The 27,144-nt window shown below is 37.6% G+C and overlaps 1 protein-coding gene across 7 annotated transcripts in view; it reads left to right on the top strand.

The window, feature by feature from the left end:
* cadm2b (cell adhesion molecule 2b) overlaps positions 1 to 27,144 on the top strand; it is a 251,426-nt gene that overhangs the window by 200,127 nt on the left and 24,155 nt on the right. For all 7 annotated transcript variants that reach the window (XM_065281609.2, XM_065281607.2, XM_065281604.2 and 4 more), the window contains 3 exons: positions 7,699 to 7,860; positions 12,242 to 12,332; positions 13,117 to 13,295. In XM_065281609.2, the coding sequence (XP_065137681.1) occupies positions 7,699 to 7,860; positions 12,242 to 12,332; positions 13,117 to 13,295 (432 nt within the window). The remainder of the gene's footprint in view (positions 1 to 7,698; positions 7,861 to 12,241; positions 12,333 to 13,116; positions 13,296 to 27,144) is intronic.

Genomic DNA, 27,144 nt, shown 5'->3' with positions numbered 1-27,144 from the left:
CGCTGGTTGCAATTTGCAACTTCACCACTAGATGCCGCTAAAATGCACACACTGCACCTTTAAAAGTGTACGACCTGATTGGTAATTTTCCAATTTTCTTCAAAACATTCGCATCTTTTAATTATATAAGCGTACTCGGTATGAAGTTTTATAAATTGTAGTGTAAGTGCAGACCAGCGGGGGAGTGTGGAGGGGGGTAATCGCACTCGGGTACGGTTCGGGTCGCTTAAGTATAATATGAGTGCGCCCTTAGGGTCTGTTTGTGTAGAATAACATTCAGTTTATTTAAACTTAAACCACCATCACCACAGAGATATAGAAATATAATTCAGTCTCCAAGGGCTGAGGTCTGCAAGTGTCATACAGAGGACTCAGTCGTCTGATGAGACGGGCGTTCACACAAACCAAATTTAAAAGCCGGTGACACAGTTGAATGCAGCATCACAGCCAGGCTGCCTGTCACTCACTTTCATTCAAAAGAATCTCAGTCTGTGATCTGTTCTCATGAGGAGCATCGCCTCTGCTCCTGGAGTCCACATACAGACCCAAACAGAATATCTAACAGTGACAGACTTTTGCAGGGTCAGAGAGACATGAATATTGCTGATTGGGTCACAGTGATGGATAGCTTACAGAACTTTCAGTTGCTAGTAAACTCAAGCACTGATCCAGGATCTCAGAAAAGCTTATTTACCAAGGATGATAGCCAGCGCTTTTAACTCATTCCCCACCAGACCTTTTTTGAAAAGTTGCCCGCCAGCATTTTTCACAAAATGCCTTCCAGAAAAATATTTAAACATACAAATATATCAAATGAAAGAACAAGACCCTCTGCTTTTAAACAAACAATAAACAAACAAACAAAACGGGGGAAAAAAACTTTTCATCCTATCTATATTTTTTTCTTTTCTTATTAACTCTTTAAAAAGTATTTTTTTAGCAAAAAGCTGAAATAATTGCATTTATATGAAGGAATTTCGTTAGAGATCAGATTCAGAAAGATCATAAAAACATACACAGAGTTATTAAATTTTTTTTGCTTCAGTTTTTTATAAATTTGGGTAAGTGTGCCACCTAGTGGAATATCGCAGTATTACAGATTAACATAAAACTGATCAGGAACACATTTTTTTTTAAATGCAAATGTTTTCTCTTAATTGATGAGATAACTACTTAATGGCGGCAAAAGAGTTAAAGATGAATTACGTCAGATTTCCACCAACTGCGGAGCGGCTGGAGATTGGCTCCGCTGCGTTACAGCTCAACACCCCGCTGTTCGCCAATACCCACCAGTTCCGTATTTGTTGCAGAGCGGCCCATGAGGTCTCGCAAATTCACGTGATGATCGCGCGATATCTAGTTCTGTCTCCGCCCATTATGACGTTGAATTATGACGTTTTTACAAAACAGCCCAGATCACAACACGAGATTTCGCGAATTCAGGTATGATCACGCGATATAGTCATGGCTCCGCCCTGCTGTCCGGCATCCGGCAGAAATAGAAGCTTTGCGTATTTGTTTCTGGAGGGCTGCGGATGGCCGGAGGTGTGACGGATTCGGAACGCAGTCAGTGGAAATACATACATTTACTTGAATGCAAACTGATTTACTCCGCCGCCGTTCCGCAACGGATCCGCAGCCGCTCCGCAGTGGGTGGAAATCCGGCGTTACAAACTACCCTCCACTAATTTCCTATGGGCTTGTGGTCTTGTATTCTGTTTGCACATAGACACAGACATAAGTTTTTGGCCATTGCCTCACATCTCACTTTATAGTCTCTTAAAGGGTCATAGCATAAAAATGGCTGGTTTTATCAGTCAGGAAAACGTGAAAAGACCAACCAAATAACTTTGTTTTGGTAACCCATTCTCTGCCAGCATGTGAAAAATTTGGTTATTCAGATTTCAGATTCCTCTTTTGTGACAAAGAAAGCAAGTCTTATTACAATAATACCGCCCCCTTAATCTGCTCTATCCAACCACGGCACTGCCAAATAATTGACAACACAACTGAGTTTCAATTTCAACAAACCACCATCATGGCGATCAGTGTTTATATTTAATCAGCTTATTTGCATTTAATTGGCAAAATTTTGCTCACACCTACAAAGTGGAAATTTTAACTCTTTCCCCGCCATTGACGAGTTAACGCTTCCATGCCAATGACAAGTATTTCCGCTGTCATGAGCAATTCGGTCTACCCTAGGACCCTGATTGGTACCTAGCGCTAATGCCTGGTCAAAAATTTAAGAAAATATACACGATGCATGTTCTGTTCTCTCTCCCTCAGTGAAGTCCTTTCAGAAACGCGTCAGAAAAATTAACTGTAACTTATGTGTAGTCATAATCACAAATGTTTGGTGGTGTTCCTGTAGTTTTGAGCCGTGTACTTTCTTGGTAGAGCATTATGCCTGCAACATCAGGGCTATGGGTTCCAATCCCAGAAAATAAAAACAAAAAAGATGCTCTGGGTACCGCTTTGGAACTACATAACTGATCATATTATTGTTATCAAATGCATAGTAAAAATACTATATTTGAATAAGAGAGGTTTCCCTATATATCAGATTGTTTTTCTATTTGGAAATAGGCATTTTGAAACATTTTCTTTAGAGTCAAGCTCATCTTAAAAGAGGTGATCAATCTTCTGGAAGCATCAGATGATAGCGTGCATGCAAAAGAGTACGTCAGCGCTGCAGGCAATGCTAAGAGATTGTTTGACTGACGCTAGTGTCTATATTTCTGGAAAGGATCAAGCCACGCAGAGAGAGAAAGAGAGGGACGGGGCTGTGTTTTCAGACGCTTGAGTGCTCATAATGTTTAGCTTTCTGACCAGATATCACGCTGCATGCTCATCCCACAGCAATTAGCATTCACACTTTTTTTTTAATTAATCACCAGATGCTGAATATGAAATTACATAGCGGGCTTTTCCTCATATTGAGCACCAGCAGGAGCCTGGATTCTTGCAGAAACTCATAAATCTTACATATTTTTAATAACAGTGTGTTTATTCATTATATCAGCTAGCAGAAATGTACCAGAAAGTACCAAAGTATTACCATGGGTATCGAAAGGGTAAAATATGAGGTTTTAGATTTAAAAAATATGGTCCTAGCTCTCACTGGGTAAGAAGCTCCTCATATGTATTAATGTAGGTACAGATACAGTATGTACTCTATATATTTGATACCAATATGTACATTTGAGGTACCAATATGCACTTTTTAGGTGCAAGGGTGTACTTTTTTTTTCTAACAATGTACCAAATGTGTAGTATGATAATCACTCAGTATACCATAATATATTTGTAAATGTTATGGTAGTCAACAGTACTACCAACGTTTTTGAAAAGGTCATCATAAATAAGACATAATGTCGTTTGAAGTCAATGCGAAATCATATTTGACATTCATTTTTTGAATTCTGGTTTTACTGTCAAGAACTGATTTTTGTCTGACATCCTTCTGTGCTATTCATAAATGCAATACAGGAATAAAATCGGGTTGTAAACCAGGGCCCGGTTCCCCGATAACGTTCACTCTTAGCGTGCTAAGAAGACTCAAAAAGATATATCTTACCAAAGTTGTTGATGTTCCTAAGTGTGTTCCCCGAAGTGTCTCTTAGGAAGCTTCTTAACACGCAGCCTCTAAGTGCGACGTACAATGGCGCTGTCCCAAGTGAAGGTGCTGAATTATTTGCGATCGATCACTCAGGGATCGATTTTCCACTTCACGCGAATGTGCATTACGTCGTTAAGAAAGACAACACGTTATATACAAATGGAACATTACTCAAATTATTCCAGTCACATTTATTTTAACATAATTTAAGTTATCCGTAAAATATAGACTATTAATTAAATGATCAAATTGTCAGTAATACGGGTAGACGAACCGGGTATCCCTCGCTATTTATCCACCCTCCTTATCCCGTTGTGCCACTTGTGCCGCTTCTTGACAAGGGTTTTGACTTTAAAAAAAATATGTAATACACTTTTATACGAATGTTAAGGTACTTAACAATCAGAATTGATTGGCAAGCAGCTGCAGTATTTCTGTTTAATGCGGTATTGCTTACCATTAATGTTTTCAATAAAAAGCAACCTAGTTAGATAGAGAATATGGTCTGAGAAGATCTAGCAGCTCCATAATGAGTTGTCTTGGAAGGCGATTTTTTTATTTAGCCACGTCAGGCAAAATGTCAAAAGGTTTAAGGGTTGACGAATAAAAAGTTGGCATAGACTAAACAGTTACGCGGCCGGTGTTGTGTGGAAGTCTGTTCCCCCTATGTTTCCTTTTAGTTAAGTGTTTTTATAGCATTTTTATGACATTATACGTTATTCTTTATATACATTGAAAGTTTTAATGGCTACTGAGATGTATGTGTGTGCATTTATGTAATGTATCTTGACTGTTCTTGATTATAAGTCAATTATTTTTACAGTATGAATCATATTATATGTTTAATATATAATAATTATGTTTGGAAACATAACATTTTTAAAACAAACAGTAGAGAAAAAAGAAAAGAAAAAGACAGGCTATATGTTAAAAGACATAAAACTGTCAAATATGAAATATTTAATAAATTGTATAATAGAATACATGATATTATTGCTTTTTAGTGTAACCAATTGAAATCTTTAATCTTTCTAAATAAATTATAAATGTAAGGTGATGAAAACGCAATAAACATTGAGGGAACAGACTTCAATGAGGAACAACCACCGGCGCCGTCTTTGATTCATTAGTTCTGATACCAAATAAAGTCAACTGCATAAATAGTCCTGTATCCATTGCAAACATATTTTATTATAAGTCTTAAAAATGTCCATAACATAAAATCATTGTAAGCATACCATAGTTTGACTTGTACTGCGCTGCGCTGATTTCTAAAGACTGCGGCGATAGCGTTTTGCCCTCAAACAACGCTAAGAGAGAGCTTACGAATGGTCCAGACCAACCTTACGAAAGTGTGACTTACAGAAGATATACTTAGCGTACGAACGTTTTGGGAATCGTGCCATAGAGTTAAGAGAGAGGTTAATGAATAGGTTAAGAACTACTTAGCGATAAGAACGTTTTGGGGAACCGGGCCCAGGTTGGTTTGTTTGATAGCCAGTCAATGAAATCACACTTTAAACTAACCAATCAGAGAGCACGCTCTACCCTGCAAGATAAAAACACAAAATCAATGCTTTGAATGGAAAGCCTGTTGGTTTGGATTTGATGACAAAACCCAAGGACATCAAAGGCTTTATAAATGTGTGGATTGATAATAGGACAGACAGATCATACTTCACTTTATCTGGTCAGGTCATGCATGTATAAGTTTATTTTTTTAGATTGACATTTTCTGTTGGTCGTGTATTGTTTTTATTGATTGACAGCACACACATGGCTTGATGTGGTGTTGTTAGTGATAGCTGAGTCTTACTGTATTGCTGATCTCTCTGAAAGGATTCTCAAAATAATACTTCACAGGTATTCTTATGAATTCAATGATTTTTTAGACTGGTAGAGCATGGTGTTAGCAGCACAGAGATCATAGATTCGATTCACAGGAAGCACATACTGATCAAATGTATGGCACTGTAAAAGGGGCAGTTCACATTTCGCTTCTTAAACCAAGGAAAACGTGAACGCTCCACTTTCCTCCTTTCTTTAAAAGTACTTGGCCGGTTGCGCTCCGGTAGTATGTGCCATTGCTAAACAACATTGAGCCGCACTCCCTATTGATTCAGTAATGTGTCTCCATACATTGTTTTTTTTATTTGTGTCAAAATAATGGTCGCTTGAAAGTTTGTTCTGTGTATCGTTGTACAGCTTTGATCAGCTGTGCCTCCATCTTGAGTTAATTGAATGATTCAATATTTAAATGGCCCTATGTTAATACGGTAAGGGTGAAGCTGATTTTAAAGTTAAAATTTTTCAACTCGCTATGTGCGTCACACTCTCTTTATTTAGGCACCCTTGCTACGCCAAACTTGGCATACTTGGTATTGAGAAACGATATATACAGTATTGTATATACACACACACACACAGAATTACAGTTTTTAATATATATTTGTTTTGACAAGAATTCACACAGATATATGATGTTATGTCTTAAGTAAATGTTTGATTAACTGTTAGGGAAAAATATTTGATGTTTAACATTAAACTGTATTAGATCTGCATTACAGTAGATCTTAAAGCTGTCCGTCTCAATTTCAATCAAATAATAAAAGAAAGAAAAAAGTTTAACATACATTTTTCCAATAGATATTGTTTTTGACTTTGTGTGTGTATATAGTTTTACCAGTGATTTTAAGGTATGGATGCAGTGATTTTGTTTTTGAACCTTAAAAAAATCTTTAAAAAATAATTTTTACTGACTCTTTCACTAATAATAAACATACATTTGCATAAAGCATCCATATTTGTCAATGCCTGTGTTGATTAGAGTATTAAAAACTTGAAAAGCGTTAAATTAAAGGAATATTTCAGTTTCTTAAAAAAAAAAAATCTAGATAATTTACTCACCACCATGTCATCCAAAATGTTGATGTCTTTCTTTTTTCAGTCGAGAAGAAATTATGTTTTTTGAGGAAAACATTGCAGGATTTTTCTCATTTTAATGGACTTAAATAGAGCCCAACATTTAATACTTAACTCAACACTTAACAGTTTTTTTCAACGGAGTTTCAAAGGATCCCAAACGAGGCATAAGGGTCTTATCTAGCGAAACGAGTGTCATTTTTGACAAGAAAAATAAAAATATGCACTTTTAACCACAACTTCTCGTCTATCTCCGGTCCTTTGATGCGCCGGCGCCACCTCACGCAATACGTCATAACGCCAAGAGGTCATAGATGACGAATGTGAAACTCCGCCCCAGTGTTTACAAGTGTGGAGAAAGATTACCGTTGCGACGTTGTTGAATGTTGAATGATACAATTTAATGTCTTTGTGTCAGTTTATTGTTTAAAATGGTCCACAAATGTGCGTTTCATATATGTAACACGTGACCTTTCCACAGCATTTAGCAATTACATGAGTTCGGCGCCTCACTCGACCGGAGATAGACGAGAAGTTGTGGTTTAAAAGTGCATATTTTTTATTTTATTTTCAAAAATGACACTCGTTTGGCTAGATAAGACCCTTATGCCTCGTTTGGGATCATTTAGAGTCCTTTGAAACTCCGTTGAAAAAAAACTATTAAGTGTTGAGTTAAGTTGGGGTTGTTGGGGTCCATTACAGTCCATTAAAATGAGAAAAAAACCTGGAATGTGTTCCTCAAAAAACATAATTTCTTCTGGACTGAACAAAGAAAGACATCAACATTTTGGATGACATGGTGGTGAGTAAATTATCTGGATTTTTTTAAGAAAATTGACTAATCCTTTAATGTAAATATACTGTAGAATAGATATAAAACGTGTGATTAAATTGCAATTATTTTTAATCGATTGACAGCCCTTGGAACCTTTTATATTATATTGCCTTGGGAGCATTTTTTACCATATTTTCTGACAGTGTGCTAATCTGTGATTTTAAATAATGCATTTACTTTTTCAGTACAAATTACCCACAAACATATAGGATGTTGGAATTTAATGCTGATTCCAAATAAGTATATTTTTTACATGCATGTGTGTATGTTTATGTTCGTGCACTGGTCTGATGGGTTTTCTGTGACTCTTCTGGGGCAGGTCAGAAGGAAGTCAACGCAACTGGCAGGTCATTCACGGTCAGAAGTTCTGTACATCTCAAGGTGGACAGGAAAGATGATGGAGCCGCCTACACCTGCGTGGTGGACCACATAGCTTTGGGCTCCATGCCTTACCAGGTCACAGAGGTGCTGGAGGTTCACTGTAAGTCATGATTTTGGATCCGTTTCCCTGCATGGTGTGATTTATCTAACCCCTGAAAACTAAAGTTTGAACACCCATTGTGAGTCTAAACTTAAAGGGATAGTTCATCTTAAAATGAAATTTTTATGTTTATCAGCTTACCCCAGGCCATCCAAGATGTAGGTGACTTTGTTTCTTCAGTAGAACACAAATGTAGATTTTTAACTCCAACCATTTCAGTCTGTCAGTCGTATAATGCAAGTGGATGTCTCTGATACTGTATAAACTATTTTATGTATAAAATTAATTCTGAGCTGAATTCATTTTTGTAAATCAATTCAGACTGTCCATCTCAATGAATGAATCAGTCCTGAGCTGTGAAACCTTGAACACTGCTTCACTGATTCCTTTACTTCATCACTCGGAAATATTCATTAAATGTAACTGCTGCTGCTGCATGACTTCTTTCATGTTTAAAATGTTGTGTAAAATGACAAATCACAGCTATATTTAAGTGGGGTGGGATATTGGACCAGTGGGATTGTACTGAAACCAAGCAATCAAAAATATACTTCCCATTGGAGATTTCGTTGATTAAATAACTGAAGGTCGCCATCCGACTGCACTGTTAGATGCTAGGCATTTTTTATTAACTGCAGCATCCTGCTGTAATCACATAAACTTGGTTGTCTGTGGTCGTCTCCTATTGGTAGATGCGGCATTGTGACGCTTTCCCGTTTACGTGAATCTGCTCAACTTTGTTGCCTCAAATCACCCTTCCCTCATTGAAATGATTTATGGTCACTGTCAGATCACTGTCAGTGTGAATACCCCTGAAGATTCCCTTGTGGCTTTATCATGCCCTTCCTGGTTAGGACAAAGTGTGAGGAATCAGTACTTGACAACATTGTGATTGGGCCTGTTTTATACATATCTATATATGTATACATGTATATACCAGAGATGCTCACAAGTCTCTGAGCTTGAGTCCGAGTCAAGTCTGAAGTCTTTGAGCTTGAGTCCAAGTCAAGTCTGAAGTCTCTGGGCTCGAGTCCAAGTCAAGTCTCAAGTCTTGTAACAAATAAAACTCTAATAACAAATAAAGAAATTATAAACATTTATAAAAAAGAACAAAGTTGCACATTAACTAAGTTCTGAAATTAGCAGTACAGAAATTACATTAAATGGATAATAACACTGTGTTTATTGTACAAAATAAATATTATTATTATTATTATTATTATTATTTTTAGAGCAATAGAAGTGATTTTCTGTTTGTCTTGGGTTGTTTGATTAACATAAAGGACACAGACTTAAGTAGGTTAATTGAGGTTACTGTCTCTTTAAGAACAAATAACCACAGACTGGTTTCTGACTGTTTTCTTAAGACATAAACAATTTTTTTTTATTAGAAAAAGAATACTGTGAGATCAGTGTGTGTGTATGTGCCCTGTCAAGAACAGAAAGATTTTAGGTTGGCTTAACTTTTGAAACACTTCTCTATGTATGTGCACTACTGAGGGCACTTAAACTCGTGCTCAAACACAGGCGGAGGGCGAATTCCAAACAGCGCTTCAGGAAGAAGACGCAGCTGTCGCTTCACATAAAAACGTTACGTTGTGTTTCATTGCTGTATTCAGCAAATGTATGTTAATGGACTACAGGATGACACAAAGTAGCGCAACTCTGGACCTGACTGGAGCTGGACCGGACACACTTAACCGCATGTGCTTACAGAAATCTGCTCACTTGAGCGCCTTTTTGCGGTTAAATTGTTTAACCATTTAAACAATTGCAAGCCTCAGAAACATGTTAATGATAAACTTACCCTATTTAAATTGCATATTAATCCGCGAATCGCATGCGAGCCGAACCGCGGATCCGTCTACCCAAAGCTTTAGATGAATGGCACAGCGGCGGCTGGTGCAGTCGACATGTATGTTCGCGGCCGCGCGCGGAGCAGATACGTCACATGTTACGTCACATGTTACGTCGTGGGCAGGTTGTAGGTAACGGAGGGAGGGGAATAACAGCAAGCTCATCAGATGTTTCCTAAAAATAAACATTGTTCACGAGTCTCAAACTCGAGTCCCCATCTCTGGTATATACATATATATTTTTTTTCAGTATCTTTCCCTTTCCTTTTATTTCTTTTCCTTGTCTTTCCTCTTTCCCCTTCCCCTGATTTTATTTTTCTTTCCTTTCTTTCTTTTCTCATCCTCATAAATCCTCTTCTTTCATCTTCCTTTTTTCTTTTGATTTCCATTTCATTTTTCCCTTCTTTTTCTTTCCTCTTCCTTTTCTTTCCTCTTCCTTTTCTTTCCTTTCCTTTCCTTTCCTGCTTCCCACTTACATTCACTTCCTTTTCTTTTGCTTGCTTTTTCTCCTCTTTCTTAACTCTTTTCTTTCTTTCCATTTCCTTTTTCCTTTCCCTCAGTTCCTGTCCTTTATTTTCCCATACTTTCCCTTCTTTTCACTTCCTTTCCTTTTCCTTTCTTTTCCACTTCCCTTCTTTTCCTCTAATTTTCCGTATTTCTACTTCCTTACTTTTCCTTTCATTTCCTTTACAGTTCTTTATATTCTCATACTCCCTCTTCTTTCATCTTCCTTTCTTTCTTTTCCTTGTTCTTTCTTACCATTTACCTTTATGTTTATACCTTTTCATTCACTTCCTTTTTTCTCCCCTTTCTTTCCACTTTTCCACTCGTTTTCTTTCTTTTCTTTCTTTTTGTTTTCTTTCCCTTTCCCCTCCTATCATTTTCTTAACTGTCCTTTTTTTCTCCTACTTTCATGTCTTTCCACTTTCTCTTTCTTTCTTTCTCTCTCTCTTTCTTTCTTTCTTTCTTTCTTTCCCCATCTTGTCTTATCTTTGCTCATACTTTTTTCCTTCCTTACTTGCCATTCTTTTGATTTCACTTTCTTTCTTTTCCTTTATGTCTCTCCACTTATCTTCCTTTCCTTTTCATCAACTTCCTTTTTTCCTCCCTTTTCTTTACTTTTCCTCTCCTTTTTTCATTCCACTTTTCCTCCTTTAATTTCCTTTCTTTTCCCTTACATCCATTTATTTCCACTTCCTTCCTTTCCCCTTCCCTTCCCCTCCTATCATTTTCTTTAATGTCCTTTTTTTCTCCTACTTTCATGTCTTTCCACTTTCTTTCTTTCTTTCTTTCTTTCTTTCTTTCTTTCTTTCTTTCTTTCTTTCTTTCTTTCTTTCTTTCTTTCTTTCTTTTCACATCTTGTCGTTTCTTTGCTCATACTTCGTTTCCTTACTTGCCTTTCTTTTGAATCCACTTCCTTTCTTTTCCTTGTTCTTTCCTTTCTTTCTATTTACCTTTATGTTCTTACCTTTTTCATTCACTTCCTTTTCCCTCCCCTTTCTTTCCACTTTTCCGCTCGTTTTCTTTCTTTTCTTTTCTTTCTTTTCTTTCCCCTTTCCCTCCTATCATTTTCTTTAATGTCCTTTTTTCTCCTACTTTCATGTCTTTCCACTTTCTTTCTTTCTTTTCACATCTTGTCATTTTTTTGCTCATACTTCGTTTTCTTACTTGCCTTTCTTTTGATTCCACTTCCTTTCTTTTCCTTTCTAGTCTTTCCACTTATCTTCCTTTCCTTTTTATTCACTTCCTTTTCCCTCCCCTTTCTTTACTTTTCCTCTCCTTTTTCATTCCACTTTTCCTCCTTTAATTTCCTTTCTTTTCCCTTACATTCATTGATTTCCACTTTCTTTCTTTTTCCATCACTTCCTTTTTCTCATAGTTTTTCTTATTTCTTTTATTTCTTTTGATTCCACTTCCTTTATTTTCCTTTCCTGTCTTTTACTTACCTTCACTTCCTTTCCTTTCCTTCTTTTTTCCTTATTTCCACTTCATTTTTCTTTCCGGTCCTTTCTTTTATCATACTCCCTCTCTTTTCATCTTCCTTTCTTTCTTTTATTTTGATTTCCACTTTCTTTCATTTCCATTCATTTTCTTTCCACTTCCTTTCTTTTCCTTGTTCTTTCTTTTCTTTCTATTTACCTTTATGTTCTTACCTTTTTCATTCACTTCCTTTTCCCTCCCCTTTCTTTCCACTTTTCTGCTCGTTTTCTTTCTTTTCTTTTCTTTCTTTCCCCTTTCCCTCCTATCATTTTCTTTAATGTCCTTTTTTCTCCTACTTTCATGTCTTTCCACTTTCTTTCTTTCTTTCTTTCTTTTCCCATCTTGTCATTTCTTTGCTCATACTTTTTTTACCTTCCTTACTTGCCTTTCTTTTGATTCCACTTCATTTATTTTCCTTTCCTGTCTTTCCACTTACCTTCACTTCCTTTTTTCATTCCCTTCCATTTTTCCCCTTCCTTTCTTTCGTACTTTCTCCTTCCTTTGCTTTCCCCCCTTCTTATCTTGTTCTATCCCTTCCTTTCCAGATGCTCCTCAAGTAGAAATTGTGCACTCAGTAATAGTACCACAGGAAGGACAGTACTTCAAACTGGAGTGTGTGTCCAAGGGCAATCCACTGTGAGTCCGGCTTTCCTTTAATTATGCTGTTCGAACTTTTTTGTCTTATGATGTTGAAGGTGCAGAATCATCACGTCTCAAGGGGGACCTTATCTGCATACCGAGAGCAAAAAGGCAATAATACTAAATCAGATCTTGATATTTCAGTGAGATTTAGTGTGTCATATAATGGTTTAGAGACGGTTGTAACTCTTTTTACGTGACCTTTCTGAGGTAGAGGACAAAACTGTAAGAAGTTCCCTCGGCTATAAAAAAATATTTTGCACAAATCTCACTAAATGTAACCTGCTGTACGGCCCAAACAAATAAAAGTATTTGACGATAAAGTTTGTCATCATTTACTCATGTAAATGCATATGACTTTCTTCCACAGAATACAAACTCAGGTGTATAAGATTTAAGGGCCACAAATGAATAAAGGACTTTTAGTTTTATGGCTATAGAAAACTTTGAAAATAGCATATGAATATGAATCAAATAAACCTTTATGGCGCTTTCAACGCTTAACAGCCCTGGTTACTATTTGTGTGCATTGTTTGTGCAACAATATCCAATGTGCATATAAATGTGAGTATAAAATATACACAGAGAGGAGTCAATGCATCTTTATCAGTTAATGTCAGACATGTGTCATATATATAAACAACATGAACACAGTCAAACTCATTTAATTTACATAGAGAAGTAAAATATTATACTGACAGATAAACATGCAATAGTTGTAATCCAAAAGAAATATCTGAAAAGACATAACAGCCTTGAGCTAAACCACTGCCGTTTTTAGGCCAGAGCCGGTGTTGTGGACAAAAGATGGCGGAGAGCTTCCTGATGTTGAACGAATGATCGTGGAGGGCAGAGATCTCATCATCACAACGTTAAACAAAACAGACAACGGCACGTATCGCTGTGAGGCCAGTAACCACCTCGGGACTAACAGCGATGAATTTATCCTGTATGTGTACGGTAAGTGCGTCTGGTTCACACTACCTCAAGAGGATAATAAATCCATAACTTTATCTTGTATTCTCATATGTTCATTGTTTATTTTATTTAAGTTTACGTTATTATCCATCACAATCAGTATCAAAACACACACACACACGGTAAACTCCTCTGCCCTAGTTTACAAGACGAGAAGATGCTGGAGAAACTGCTGGTGGCTGCAGTATTGCCCACAAAAGTGAAACGGAGCCAAGAATGATAAGTTGGTTCTCCGAAACAGGAAGTGTAGAAAGAGAACAACAGACAATTAAGGGTCCACTGCTAATGCGGATAACATTTGTCAGGCTAAAATTGGAAGGAAATACGGAGCAACGGGGACAGAGATGAATTTGTTGCATAGCTTTTAATGGACCTAACAGGATTCCTAGAGAAAAATCATTTGGAAGGTTCAAATAACTTTTGTACTAAAGAGAAATATGTGGGATTTGTCAAACTATTTGTGGGACTACACGCTTTTTAGCGTGTTTGCACCACAGGAACTAGTAATGATTTCAGTACCAAAAGCATGCCAAACAAAACACTGGCAGTGACATTCACTGCAAAAAAATAAGTTTCTTACTCATTATTTTTGTCTTGTTTTCAGTAGAAATATCTAAAAACTCTTAAATCAAGATGTATTTTATTGATGAGCAAAATTACCTAAGAAAATAATAGTAGTTTTTAGACAAAAAATATACAATTAAAGTGAATTTGTGCTTAAAACAAGCAAAAATATCTGCCAATGGGGTGAGAAAATTTTACTTGAATTAAAGGAATATTCCATTTTCTTAAAAGAAAAATCCAGATAATTTACTCACCACCATGTCATCCAAAATGTTGATGTCTTTCTTTGTTCAGTCGAGAAGAAATTATGTTTTTTGAGGAAAACATTCCAGGATTTTTCTCATTTGAATGGACTTTAATGGACACCAACACTTAACAGTTTTTTTCAACGGAGTTTCAAAAGACTATAAACGATCCCAAACGAGGCATAAGGGTCTAATCTAGCAAAACGATTGTCATTTTTGACAATAAAATAACAAATATACACTTTTAAACCACAACTTCTCGTCTAGATCCGGTCCAGCGCGACCTAACGTAAATGTGTAGTGGCGTAGGGAGGTCACGTGTTACATATATAAAACGCACATTTGCGGACCATTGTAAACAATAAACTGACACAAAGACATTAATTAGTATTAGTTGACATACTACAACGTAGGAACGGTCCTCTTTCAACACACTTGTAAACACTGGGGCGGAGTTTCGCCTTCGTCCTCTGTGACCTCTTGACATCATGACGTATTGCGTGGGGTAACGCTGACGCATCACGACCGGATCTAGACGAGAAGTTGTGCTTTAAAAGTGCATATTCCTTCAAGTGTTTAAGAAAAAAGGAATCTTATTTCACAATTTTTTTCTCAACCCATTGGCAGATAATTTTGCTTGTTTTAAGGACAATTTCACTTAAATTGTATATTATTTGTCTTAAAACTAGAGTTATTTACTTAGGTCATTTTGCTCATCAAGAAAAAGCATCTTAATTTAAGAATTTTTAGATATTTCTACTGAAAACAAGATAAAAATACTAAGTATGAAAATAATTTTTTGCAGTGTTAAAAAAAGCCCAGTTTATACTTACTCTACTAAAATGTAACAAGACATAAACAAACATACTATGCATAAAAATAGTTTGTAACTTTTAGGCCCAAGTATGTTTTTTTTAGGCCCAAGAATTGTTTTTTCGTAATTATTTATGCTTACGCCAGGGTCCGTGTATAGTGCGCAGGACGCAATTTTTGTTATTAGAAAAGGGCGCGTATGTTACGTTCCCTGCCGGATTTTTGCAATCTGGTGTACATTGTATGTGTAGGTTGTGCATGCGTGTACATGAGAATGTAGTATGTAGCCCAGGAGATGCGTTGCTTTTTGTCACGATGCACATGTGTTGAATGTCTGCAAACACGTACGAGTCAAATAAATTATGCTTTGCAAAGCACTGTGTTCGACCATGTGCGTACGTTTGCAAACATTTAAAAAACAGACTTTAGAGTCCCGACTGGTGGTGTGCGAATGCAATAAAATTTAGCTCTCAGGTATTTACCCCAGTACTCGTCAGGGTGGCCATTCGTGCCACTTCCGCCAGACACGTCCCGAACAGGATTTCGGGTTCGTTCTCCGCATATGTCATCAAGGTTCTCACATTTCAGTTAAAATACATTTAAAAAAATAAAAATGTATTTCTTTTAAAACATAAAATCATTGTAGTTTCATTCTTACCTTGAAATGTAACGGTTGCTTTTCTGAAATTGAACCCGAAATATTAAACCTTGATGACGTATGCGGTCAACCAACGCGACTTCTGGAGAACGCACCTGAAAACATGTTCGGGACGTGTCCGGCGGAACTGGCACGAATGGCAACCCTATACTCGTTCCTGTAACTTAGTACTAGAACTAAGAGACTTTAGTGTTAGGCCTTTACTATCCACTGAAAACATTACAGGTTTTATATTATGAAACTTTTTGGTCAAATTCTGAATGGCCAATAAAGAAAAAAAAATGTTTTACCTTACCATGGTGCAGTTACAGCATCTACCAGCAGGGCAACTTACACGTCTGTTCATCCAAAGCCTGAACCGCGGAGTAAAATGAATGGGAATGTGTGAAGAGAGACTCATTCACATGACTCATTAGCTCTGGTTCTAATTCATCTAGATGTCTGTCTTCAGCCGAGTGATATTTATAAAGCCCTTCCTCTCAGGATGAGTTGTCCGACTCGGCTCTCGGATGAACCTAATTTGCTAATGGTACGACTGCCAAGTGGCAATAAATGTCAGTTGAAATCACACAGCCTCTACTTATCACCATTTACCGTTTTAATTTCCATTTATTAATGTGTCTGCTGAAAGGTTCACTTTTCTCTGGAGACAGAAAGAAATGGGAATATTTGGTCTTTAGACAAGACGATAAATATAATGTACGATGGGTCGGTTGTGTTACATTAGTATTCAAGGCAGAAGGATGGGAAATTGAGATGTTTACACAGTATTTGTTTCAGTGTTTATTATTATTAATTGGTAATTGTAACATTTTACTGTACGTTCACACCACCACCAGAGAGAGCGTCAACAACCGCTATGGCTGCACTGCCCATGATCTTATAGAAAAAGATTAGTGCACGCTCTGACGATTGAATGCATCTTTTGGAATCCTTTCAAGTGGAGGATTTCTATTGTTTTCCACCTTCCTATTGGTTGCCGCCGAACTGCATCATAGCTCATTACCATAAAATTGACCTGATTTCAACTCTCCTCGACGTTCACACTGTCTAAGATGCACCGCTGCTCGCCAGAGCTTGCCGTCGGCTCTCATTGAAAATTTATGACTTCCGGCCACTTTGACACTCTTGCCGGTGGAGGTGTGAGCGTACAGTTATACAGTAGATGCATTAAAGGGATAGTCCACCCAAAATTTGTTAACAAATTAACATAAAGGAAGATTTTGTGATCAAACAGGAAACAGGAGCACCATTGACTTCAATAGTCGGGAAGAAAAATACTATACAGTAGTAGTCAATGGTGCTCAAAAACAGTTTGGTTACAAACATTGTAAGAAAAATCTGTCATTGTGTTCATCAGAACAAAGAAATTAATACAGGGTTGTAACCACATGAGGGTGAGTAAATTATGTCAGAAATTTCATTTTTGGGGGAACTTTCCCCTTAAAGGATTACTTTAAAGGATTTCTACTCACCACCATGTCATCCAAAATGTTGATGCCTTTCTTTGTTCAGTTGAGAATTAAGTTTTGTTTTTTAAGAAAAACATTTCAGGATTTTTCTTAATTTAATTAACTTTATTGGACCCCAACTGTTAACAGTCTAATTCAGGGGTGTGATGATTTATACAGTATTATTAAATATTAAATACATATTTTAAAAACCCTTTCAGGCGGTTGTCTAGTTCGTTTTTAATATGAGAGACTTAGGGAAAACAGCAAAACGCGGAACATAGACTTAACACGGTGCCCAAAAATCTTGCCGATTTATTGTTACCGCTCAGCTGAAGATCCACTGATTCCGGTAATCCACTTCGTGTTTTCCTGACCGCTCCACAGCATCTCTGTGTCCACTCTCTGCCTGGAGAGCGAAGACGACAGTTTTCGAAGTTCGTTGCATTAATTAGGTAGATTCATTACATTAAATCAGTTGTTAAACAACAGAATTAGTAATTTGTAAGTTTGTTTATGTATTTCTTCCGGTAATGATTTTCTGTCAGTGTTCTAAAAGTGCTAACAACTTAGCAAGCCAACAACAAAATATCCACATTCTTTGTATTAATGTTACAATGCTTGTCTAATGGATTTAATGTTCCCGATCAGATCTGAGTTAATATAAACACTAAATTTGCTGTTGTTGGCACACTTTGTAGACAAAAAATACAAAAAACACCAATGCCTTCACAAAATAACGACAGAGAACGGAAAGGGAGGCTGCTAAAGGCAGTTCAACATTGCAAACATGGATTCAAAGCTCCATCAAGCCAGCAGGTAAATCATATTGAATATTTAGCAGATTGTCACACTTTAATTCTTATTATATTTCCCATTATAATCACTTGTCTAAGTTAATGCTAGTAATATAACACATCATATTTATAATACTTTATTAAAACCATAATAATAGTACCACCCCCCTTAGTGCCCTTTTTGGTTTGGGCCACTGCCCCATCTAGCATTTTCATTTTCTAAATGACTGTTCTCATTACAAATATATTCCAAAGAAAAGTGAATGGTTTATAAATAATTTTGGCATTAAGGAATAATGCAAAAGAAGTTAAATTAAGGCTTTTCAATCTAAGGCCAGTGGATTTTGTACCGATGTAAATTTGTGTGTATAAGATGTACAGTACGAGTGTGACCTTATGAAATGTAGTTTTCACAGAGCTGTGTGTTTCTCTAGTTTTCTTGCTAAACAAACTAATCAATTGGTTTGTTGGTAACACTTTAGAATACTGTATCTTACTGTATAACTAATAAGGAATTACTGCAGAATTAATTGTTAGTTCTTCATTAACACTCAAGTCACTACTATTAACTACTAAGGAATATGTGTTAATTAATCAGTATGTCATAGCGTTTTTTAATTATGTTAAGTAACTATTAAGTAATCAGTAACTAATAAATTCAGTCATGCCTCCTGAAGAACTACGATTAAGTAACTACTAATTTCGCTTCAGGAGGAATAACTATTAAGTAACTATTAATGAACTGTGATGCTCAGTATCCGGTTATGGCCTGTCTTCTTCACTACTAATGTTAGTTGATTTACTTAGATGGAGCCATGACCTGCCAATACCTCAGGTATGTTTATGGCCTTATATATATATATTTTGTGTGTCTGTTTTTACTCAAGATATTTCACATCACTATTATAAAGTGATGACAAAGAATTCTGTATTTAAAGCGTAACTAAACCCCCGGTCAGAGCCTGACTCCACCCATTGCAATATTTGAAAAATGCAAGAAAAGTAGGCAGATCCCAACGGAGAAAGAGGGGATGAACTAAGCTCGTACCAAGTGTATGGTGAGATCGTAACAAGGGCGTGGTGAGCTTGAACCTGCTTACGTCACGAATTCTTTTTTGGACCCAACATCCAATAGAAAAATTCAACTGCAGTAGCCACCGTTCAACCTGAAGAGGGCAGCACTCAGACGTTTTTACACCATATTGTAGTATTGAAACACTTTATATCCAAATGTCAAAAAACTTACTAAAATCAATGAACAGCACTAATAAAGCATCATTCTTTCAGATCATTAACTAAAAAAAAGTTGGTTTAGGGCAGGGGTGGGCAACAGTTTTAGACTGAGGGCCACATTTACTTTGCCAAAGTAAGCGGAGGGCCACACTTGGGAAAACTGCAATTAGACATAGTTACATGACTAATTGGTAAAAATTAATTAATTAAGGCTCCTCTACAGTTACTTTGACAGCCTATTTCAAGGCCTGAAATTTAATTTTGCTAGGCCTGTCTGACCTAGGCTACTCTAACGTTACAATAACTGGATTAAATTTCAAGGATTCATTTCCTACCCTGCATATTGTCCTTACGAAAATAAACCATGGTTTTACTACAGTTAAGACCAAAAAACCATTGTTACTGTAGTAAAACCATGGTTTTGCTCATAGTAATCAATTGACCAAAAAAACATGGTTACTACACTTTTACCACAATAAAACCATGGTTACTACAGCAACAGACACACACACACACACACACACACACACACACGATTTATTATTATTTCTTTTATATTTTATATTGACAACCACAGTGTTTCCCACAGGATTTTGAGAGACTGTGGCGGTGATGACGTCACACCCCGATTAGCATATATGTGACATCATTGCGTTGTGTTTTACTCTTTGATTTGTCACATTATATTGCATTTTAACACAACTGAATGCTATTTTTTTACATATTATCTGTTCTGTTGTCTATAAAATAGTGACTAAACAGGACCCAGTAACTCTTTTTGTTTAATCAAACCAGCTCTTTCTTTAACTGCTGCTAAAAACGCGACATCGTCTGAAAAAATCATCATACATTTACATTGAGGCTGTACTTATGTTGCTCTTCTCATCAGTGTTGTTGTGTTATGAGCGCTTTTTTATTTTAAATACGAGTGGTAGTTTTATTCTATATCGCAGACAATTTGTTGCAAATTCAAAAATATGAGAAAATACACGGTTGCTGTTACTACAGAACATGTGCACGGGCATACCGCATCATAGGTGGGGAGAGAGCTCGGACACAGACTCACACCCGAAGGGGGATATGTGGGAAACAATACTGCTAACCTTTTGTTAAGTCATGATGAATATGATCATCCGTCTTCTCTGTTATAACATCCGTGACTGTTGACGTTAATAACGCGAAAAAGAAAGTACACGCAGGAACGTGGAGTTAAAATACTTTTCACTGTTATGTGAGAAAGCTGCGCTGCATGCAACATGAGAGAGGGGAGGGGGCGGGGGCGCGCGCGCGCTGTTGAGGCGCTGCACGTAAGGAGAGAGAGAAAGAGAGAGAGACGAGGCACGCTGAGCGCTGGCTGCAATGAATTAAGACGTTTTAAATGGTAAAAAAAGTGTAAATGGGAATCATGAAAAATCTATGTGGCACCCAGTGTTGATTCTGTCACTGATAAATCAATGTATGGAAACACTGCAACCATGACAGTTTCATCGAAATTGCGAGTGCATCGCGAGGGCCGGATTGAAGCCCTATGCGGGCCGGATCCGGCCCCCGGGCCGTATGTTGCCCATGTATGGTTTAGGGTTTAGTTACTATTTAAGGCAACGATCAAATAATTACTTTGAACCCATTGATAATTAATGTAGAATTACCACATCATTATCAAGGAATTACTAAGAACCTGGAACAGTATTCTAAAGTGAAAACAATGGGAACCCATTGACAATAAAGAATTACCACATAATTCTCAAAGAATTACTTCAAACCCACTATTAAAATTATTTGAGAATTATGTTGTAGTTCCCATTGTTTTCACTTTAGAATACTGTTCCAGGTTCTTAGTAATTACTTGATAATGATGTGGTAATTCTTTATTAATTATCAATGGGTTCAAGGTAATTCTTTGAGAATGATGTGGTAATTCTTTGATCATTGCCTTGAATACAGAATTCATTTGTCATCACTTTATAATAGTGATGTGAAATATCTTGATTAAAAACACACACAAAAAATATACGCAACTTTCTTTCTTTCTTTTTTTTATTGGAGAATCAAAGATGTTACATTTTACAGAAAGTGAAACAGTTCTCCAGTTTTATTTTATCTTAAACAACTAAGCCTTAGACAACCCCTCCCCCACCAAAAAAGCAACTTTCTTGTACTTTTACAGTTCATTAATGTGGTATCTACAGTGTTTGGTTTAAGGGTCGACAGCGCATTGTTAAAATGCGATAGCGATGCACCTCTCCGCTGACAGTTGGAAACCCCCAGTCCCATCTCTCTTACAAAGTGGGAGATATTACAAAACTCACAGATATTACCTGTGTGCGCTCAAACTTTAACCTGAATGTAATCAGTATAGTAGGCATACATCTAAGTAAATCAACTAACATTAGTAGTAAAGAAGAAGACAGGCCATAACCGGATACTGAGCATCACAGTTTATTAATAGTTACTTAATAGTTATTCCTCCTGAAGCGGAATTAGTAGTTACTTAATCGTAGTTCTTCAGGAGGAATGACTAAATTGATTAGTTACGGATTAATTAATAGTTACTTAACATAATTAATATAATTAACATAATTAGTTTATAACGGTGGTCGCCTAAACTCAAAATACATTGAAAAAAACTTGGCTGAGGTGGGTATCGAACCCGGGTCTACCACGTGACAGGCCTAGCGCACTACCGCTACGCCACCGTTTAGTCACGTGATAGGCACATCAAAATAACCTTTGGCAAGTTAAATTTATAGTCCAGGTAAAAAAAAACAAAAGGTTCGGGCGCCAGACAGGTTAAACCCGTCAACAAATTGACTCAGTTTAGGATAGCAAAAAGATAACCGCCTGTTATACCACAAATAATAATAATAATCTCAGAAAGGAAAAAAGATCATTTCACAAGGGATATTTATTCTTCCATAAGTTCATCATTATAGTCACACAGAAAACGAAATGGATAACAGACAAAAAAAACAAATACTGTATATATAAACCAAAATAAGAAAATGGAGTTCCCACTAGCGGTCTCTGGTCATCACGTTCCGAGCCCAGTGCCAGAAACCGACCGCGTCACGCACGTTTGCAGGTTCTTTAAGGCAAAAATGAGAATCGGGGTCAGCCGACCCCAAGATTGGTGGATAAGCGGTGTTTTCCTTGTCTTCAGGGGCCCGTTCTTCGTACGTCGCTAACTCAGTTAGCTGGATTTGATTGTTGATGATTTGGCATGATCTTGGATTATTTGGTTCTTCGAAGCTCATTCTAAACTTGGTGTCATAGCAACAGGTCCGTAAGCTCAAACCTGCTCGGGAGCAGGCTTATTTCATGTAAACAAGATTAGTTTGTATCTTTTTAAGCGGATGTGATACGGAAAGTCTGACGCAGTCGCGTATTCTTCATTATACGAGCGCAATCTGCGTAAGATGCATGATTAATATAAAGAGCTTTTCAAATTCAACACGTAATAAAAAAAGAATATATTAATTAAATCTTTTAGCGATGTTATTTAAAAAATATATAATATAACAAATATATTTTTTCTGTACTTGTGCGACTTGTTTTTGTGTAACAGTTGTTTGATTATTATTCTTAAACGAATGACATGCTGATCACATTCATTTTAAATTTTTTTGAATTTTCCTTAATAAAAACAGCAATTAATCATACCCAGCACTAATAGATGTTATGTACAATAAAGACTATTACTCAGTGTGAAATAATTTTCATTTGAATTAACTAATCTCCTATTTTAGTTTTGTCTTTAGATTGTCAAGTAGCTTGTCATGCATGAAAGGGTTTTCGTTTAGTAATTTCTATCTGTTCTATCTTTAAAACGTTGTCTACAAATATGTTACCCTGTCCCTGTTCTGTGACAAAAATGACCAAAATAACCAAATAAGTTTTTTGCACATATTTTCACATATCTTTATCTTCTTTACTACACTTTTCTGTGCAGACTAAGCAGATGCAGGACTTTCAGTTAACGTGGAATACTGCTAATTTTGCTAATATAGTCAGAAATCAGTTAAGAATAATGCAATTGAAGTAAACTTATTTAACCACTTGCATATAGTTTCTCTAAAGGACTACCATCTGAGAGGATTTCTTTACTGTCATGTGCATTGCTATCAGAAACGTTTGTATTTTATAATCTTTTGATGTAGAATAACATTACCATTCCCTTATACTGCACATCATACTTTATTAACCACATTATTGGAAAATGCTAAAAGTGTTGGTGTATTATCTACAAGTTACTGCACAAAAGAGAGGAAAACACTATCTTATAATACACTACAATTAAAATTTTATTTATCAGGAATTAAATTGTTGCATTGGCTGTCGGTTTAAGAAAGAGCAACTGCTCCAGAGATGATCTGTACAATCAGCCAGTTTAGAGACATCACTCCTGCCAGCACATCACATGAAGATGGAGGGCCACCACCTGTGTTTTTTTATTCTGCTTTTTAAGTTGCTGTTACAAACAGACAAAATAGCATTTAACTGTGTTAAGATTATATTTTTACAGAAAATTTTACAGTATTTATGGTGATTTATGTACTAAAGTAGCTTTAACTGGGTTTTTAAATTCAGTCACATAAAAAGTTCACAACCTTCCATCAATAGCTCTCAGACTGCAGGGGTTAAAAATGGGCGTGTTCTTGGCCATTGTAACAACTGGCCAATCACAGCGTGGCTGATCAGTGTTTCTACTATCGATATGTATTGACTTTTCTTGCAGTGCACGAACGCGCAGTGATCTCAGATAATTCAATCCTGCCATAATAATCATCAACAGCAGTGGTGTTCAAAGAACCAAATAAGCGAGATTATAATTAGCCAGATCTAAACTTCTCGGATGTCTCATTTGATCTCGGATGTATTAAGCGACGTACGAAGAACGGGCCCCTGAACAGCACGCGACAGTTGATCTGGAAGTGCCACGTTTCAGTCACACACCAGACATACACGCGAAACAGCTGATTGACACGCAGCCGTCTTTCCACCATAACCTCACTCATACGCAAACTTCCTGTGTAGACAAACGGATGACGCCTCTGATTCAGGTACGACATGCCCCTCTTAAATACAACTTCCTTCCGTCGTTAATTGACACACTCCACCCAGAAACACGCTAAAAATTAAAGTGAAAATAACCAATGCTGTGGGACAGATTCTCTTGTTTGCCACACTCTCCCCCCCTAGAAAAAAAACAACCTATGGTTGTTTAGGAGAAAGCGTTGATTAAAATCCTAGAAAATCTTCGTCATCAGAGGATTCTTGAAAAATATTCAGGAGTTTTTCCTTTTCTTGGATCTCCAATTCCTCAGCAGTTGGATAACACATTTTGATATTGCAAACATTTGCTCTACGTACGTCTTCTCCAGTATCTTCAAGGGCTATTTGATAGTTCACCGGACCCAGCTGCTTGATGATACGGTAAGGACCTTTCCATTTTTTGGCTAGTTTTGCGCTAAATTTACGTTGTGCAGCAGACTGAGGAAAGTTACGCAACCATACTCTATCCTTGCTTTTGAATGTTACATCCCTCCTATTTTTGTTGTAGTTCCTCAGTTGTCTCATTTTGGCTTTCTTGCTGTTTTCTTTGGCTTGGGTTTGCAGATGATGAAGATGATGCACTACATCATATGAGGCAGCGTCTGGGGTTAGATTTGGCCCCGAGAGTATTTTGTCCATTGGACTTTGGAGTTTCCTACCCAGTTGGAGTTCTGCTGGGGTTAATCCTGTGGTCTCTTGAACGGCTGAATTAAGGGCGAATCTGAATTCTGGTAAGAACTGGTCCCAGCGCTGATGGTTGTCATCCACATAGGCTGCCATCATGCTCTTGAGATTTCGATTAACTCTTTCTGTCATGTTGGTTTGGGGATGATAGGCTGTAGTTAATTTTGGAATAACACTCCAGTTCTCACATAACTCTCGGAAAACAGATGAAACAAACTGAGCGCCTCTGTCTGAAAGAACAAAGTCGGGTACGCCCCACCGTGTCAGGATGTCTTTTCTGAAGATGGAGGCAACATTCTTCGCTGTAGCACTCCGAATGGGGAACACCTCAACCCATCGCGAATAATAATCAACAAAGACCAGCAAGTATTCGTTTTGATTTGTGCTACGTGGCAACGGACCCATAAGGTCGACTCCTAACATTTGGTTTGGGCGGCTTGTTGTGATTTGCTGTAGTTTCCCAGCAGGCTTCCGGTTATCACTTTTCAGAGTTTGACATTTAACACAGGTCCTCACATGCTGTTTAACCGCTGACCACATGCCTGGCCAAAAGGCTACTTCCTGGAGTCGCTTATAGGTCTTGTAGATGCCTCCATGGCCACAGACAGGAGTGGAGTGATAGTACTGGAGAAGGGTGGATTGAAGACTGCTGGGGATGTAGATTCTGTAATGCAGTTGGTTATTTGTCAGGTATGTTTTGCGATACAATTTGTCCTCAATTATTTCGTACTGGTCACTCAGGCTAGCACCATTGTCTGCAACTGCTTGCAATAATTTTGTAACTTCGGGGTCTTTGTGTTGTTCTTCCCACAGTACAACATCTGATATAGGCAATGCTTGTTCTATTCTGCTGGTGTACAAGTTACATCCTGGGGTGACCGAAGACCTGGATAGGGCATCTGGAGCTACATTCAATTTCCCTTTTCGGTACTCAATAACAAAATCAAATTTCTGCAATCGCAGAACCCAACGAATAAGGCGGCTGGTGGTTTTAGTTGAGTTTAGGACCCATTGCAGCGCAGAATGGTCTGTAACAACTGTAAAAAGCTTGTGCTCCAGGTAGTGTTGCCACTTTTCCAGGGCCCAGATGACTGCAAGACATTCCTTCTCTGTTGCAGTATAATTAAGCTCGACCCCAGTTAAGGATCGGCTTGCATAGGCTATAACCTCCTCTCTTCCTACATCTCTCCGTTGTGCTAATATGGCACCCAGGCCAGTGTCACTGGCATCGGTGTATACCATGAATGGCCGCTGAAGATCGGGATGGCCTAGAATAGGAGGTGAGGTGAGACAAGACTTTAGATGGTCAAAAGCTTGCTGACACTGAGTTGTCCACTGAAAACGCTGTCCCTTCTTTTTAAGTGCGTTGAGGGGTTCAGTAATCTTGGAAAAATTTGGAACGAACCGGTGATACCACCCTGCTAACCCGAGGAACCGCTGAACTTCCTTCAAGTTCGTGGGCACAGGGTAGGCATGAATGGCTTCTGTCTTACATGGGTCTGCTGAAATGCCCTTGACACTTACAACATGTCCCAGGAAGGTGAGTTCTTGAAGACAGAATTGACTCTTCTTCAAATTTATGGTAAGACCAGCAGTTTTTAGGCTGTGGAGGACAGTCTGGAGGTCATGGAAATGCTGGGTTACTGAAGGTGAGTACACAATGATGTCATCGATGTACACAAAGCATATTTCTCCCCTGAGTTCTCCCAGAACTGTCTCCATGAGCCTCTGAAAAGTGGCGGGAGCATTTTTGAGCCCAAACGGCATAACATTAAATTGATAAAGACCTGCAGGAGTGATGAAGGCTGTCTTGGTTTTGCTGTTGGGGTCCATGGTCACCTGCCAATATCCACTGTTTAAATCGATTGTAGAGAATATGGCTGCTCCAGAGAGTGATTCCAGAATTTCTGTTATATTGGGAAGGGGGTAAGCATCACTTTCTGTTACAGAATTAACTTTTCTATAGTCCACACAGAATCTAAATTTGCCATCTTTCTTTCTTACTAAGACCACAGGTGATGCCCATCCAGAGTGGGATGGCTCAACTATTCCTTGCCTCAACATCTCATCAAGTTGCTCCTCCAGGGCAAGTTGCTTGAGAGGAGACAAACGATATGGCCGTTGTTTAATAGGTACTTGGCTGGTAGCATAGATGCTGTGTTGGAGAACCTCAGTGCGTCCAGTACGGAGAGTACACACTTGAGGGTTTTCGTTTAGGATTTGGAGTAACTGTTGCTTTTCCTCAAAGGGTAAATGAGCACCGTCCACAGCTTTGTTGATCAATGTCTTTTCATCAATACCGTCTGGGTGTTGAATTTGCAATGGTGATGAGGG

Source organism: Paramisgurnus dabryanus, chromosome 8 (assembly GCF_030506205.2).
Source record: "Paramisgurnus dabryanus chromosome 8, PD_genome_1.1, whole genome shotgun sequence".
NCBI lineage: Eukaryota > Metazoa > Chordata > Actinopteri > Cypriniformes > Cobitidae > Paramisgurnus > Paramisgurnus dabryanus.
Note: the sequence above shows the minus strand (reverse complement) of the source record. Positions and strands in the feature narration are given on the sequence as shown.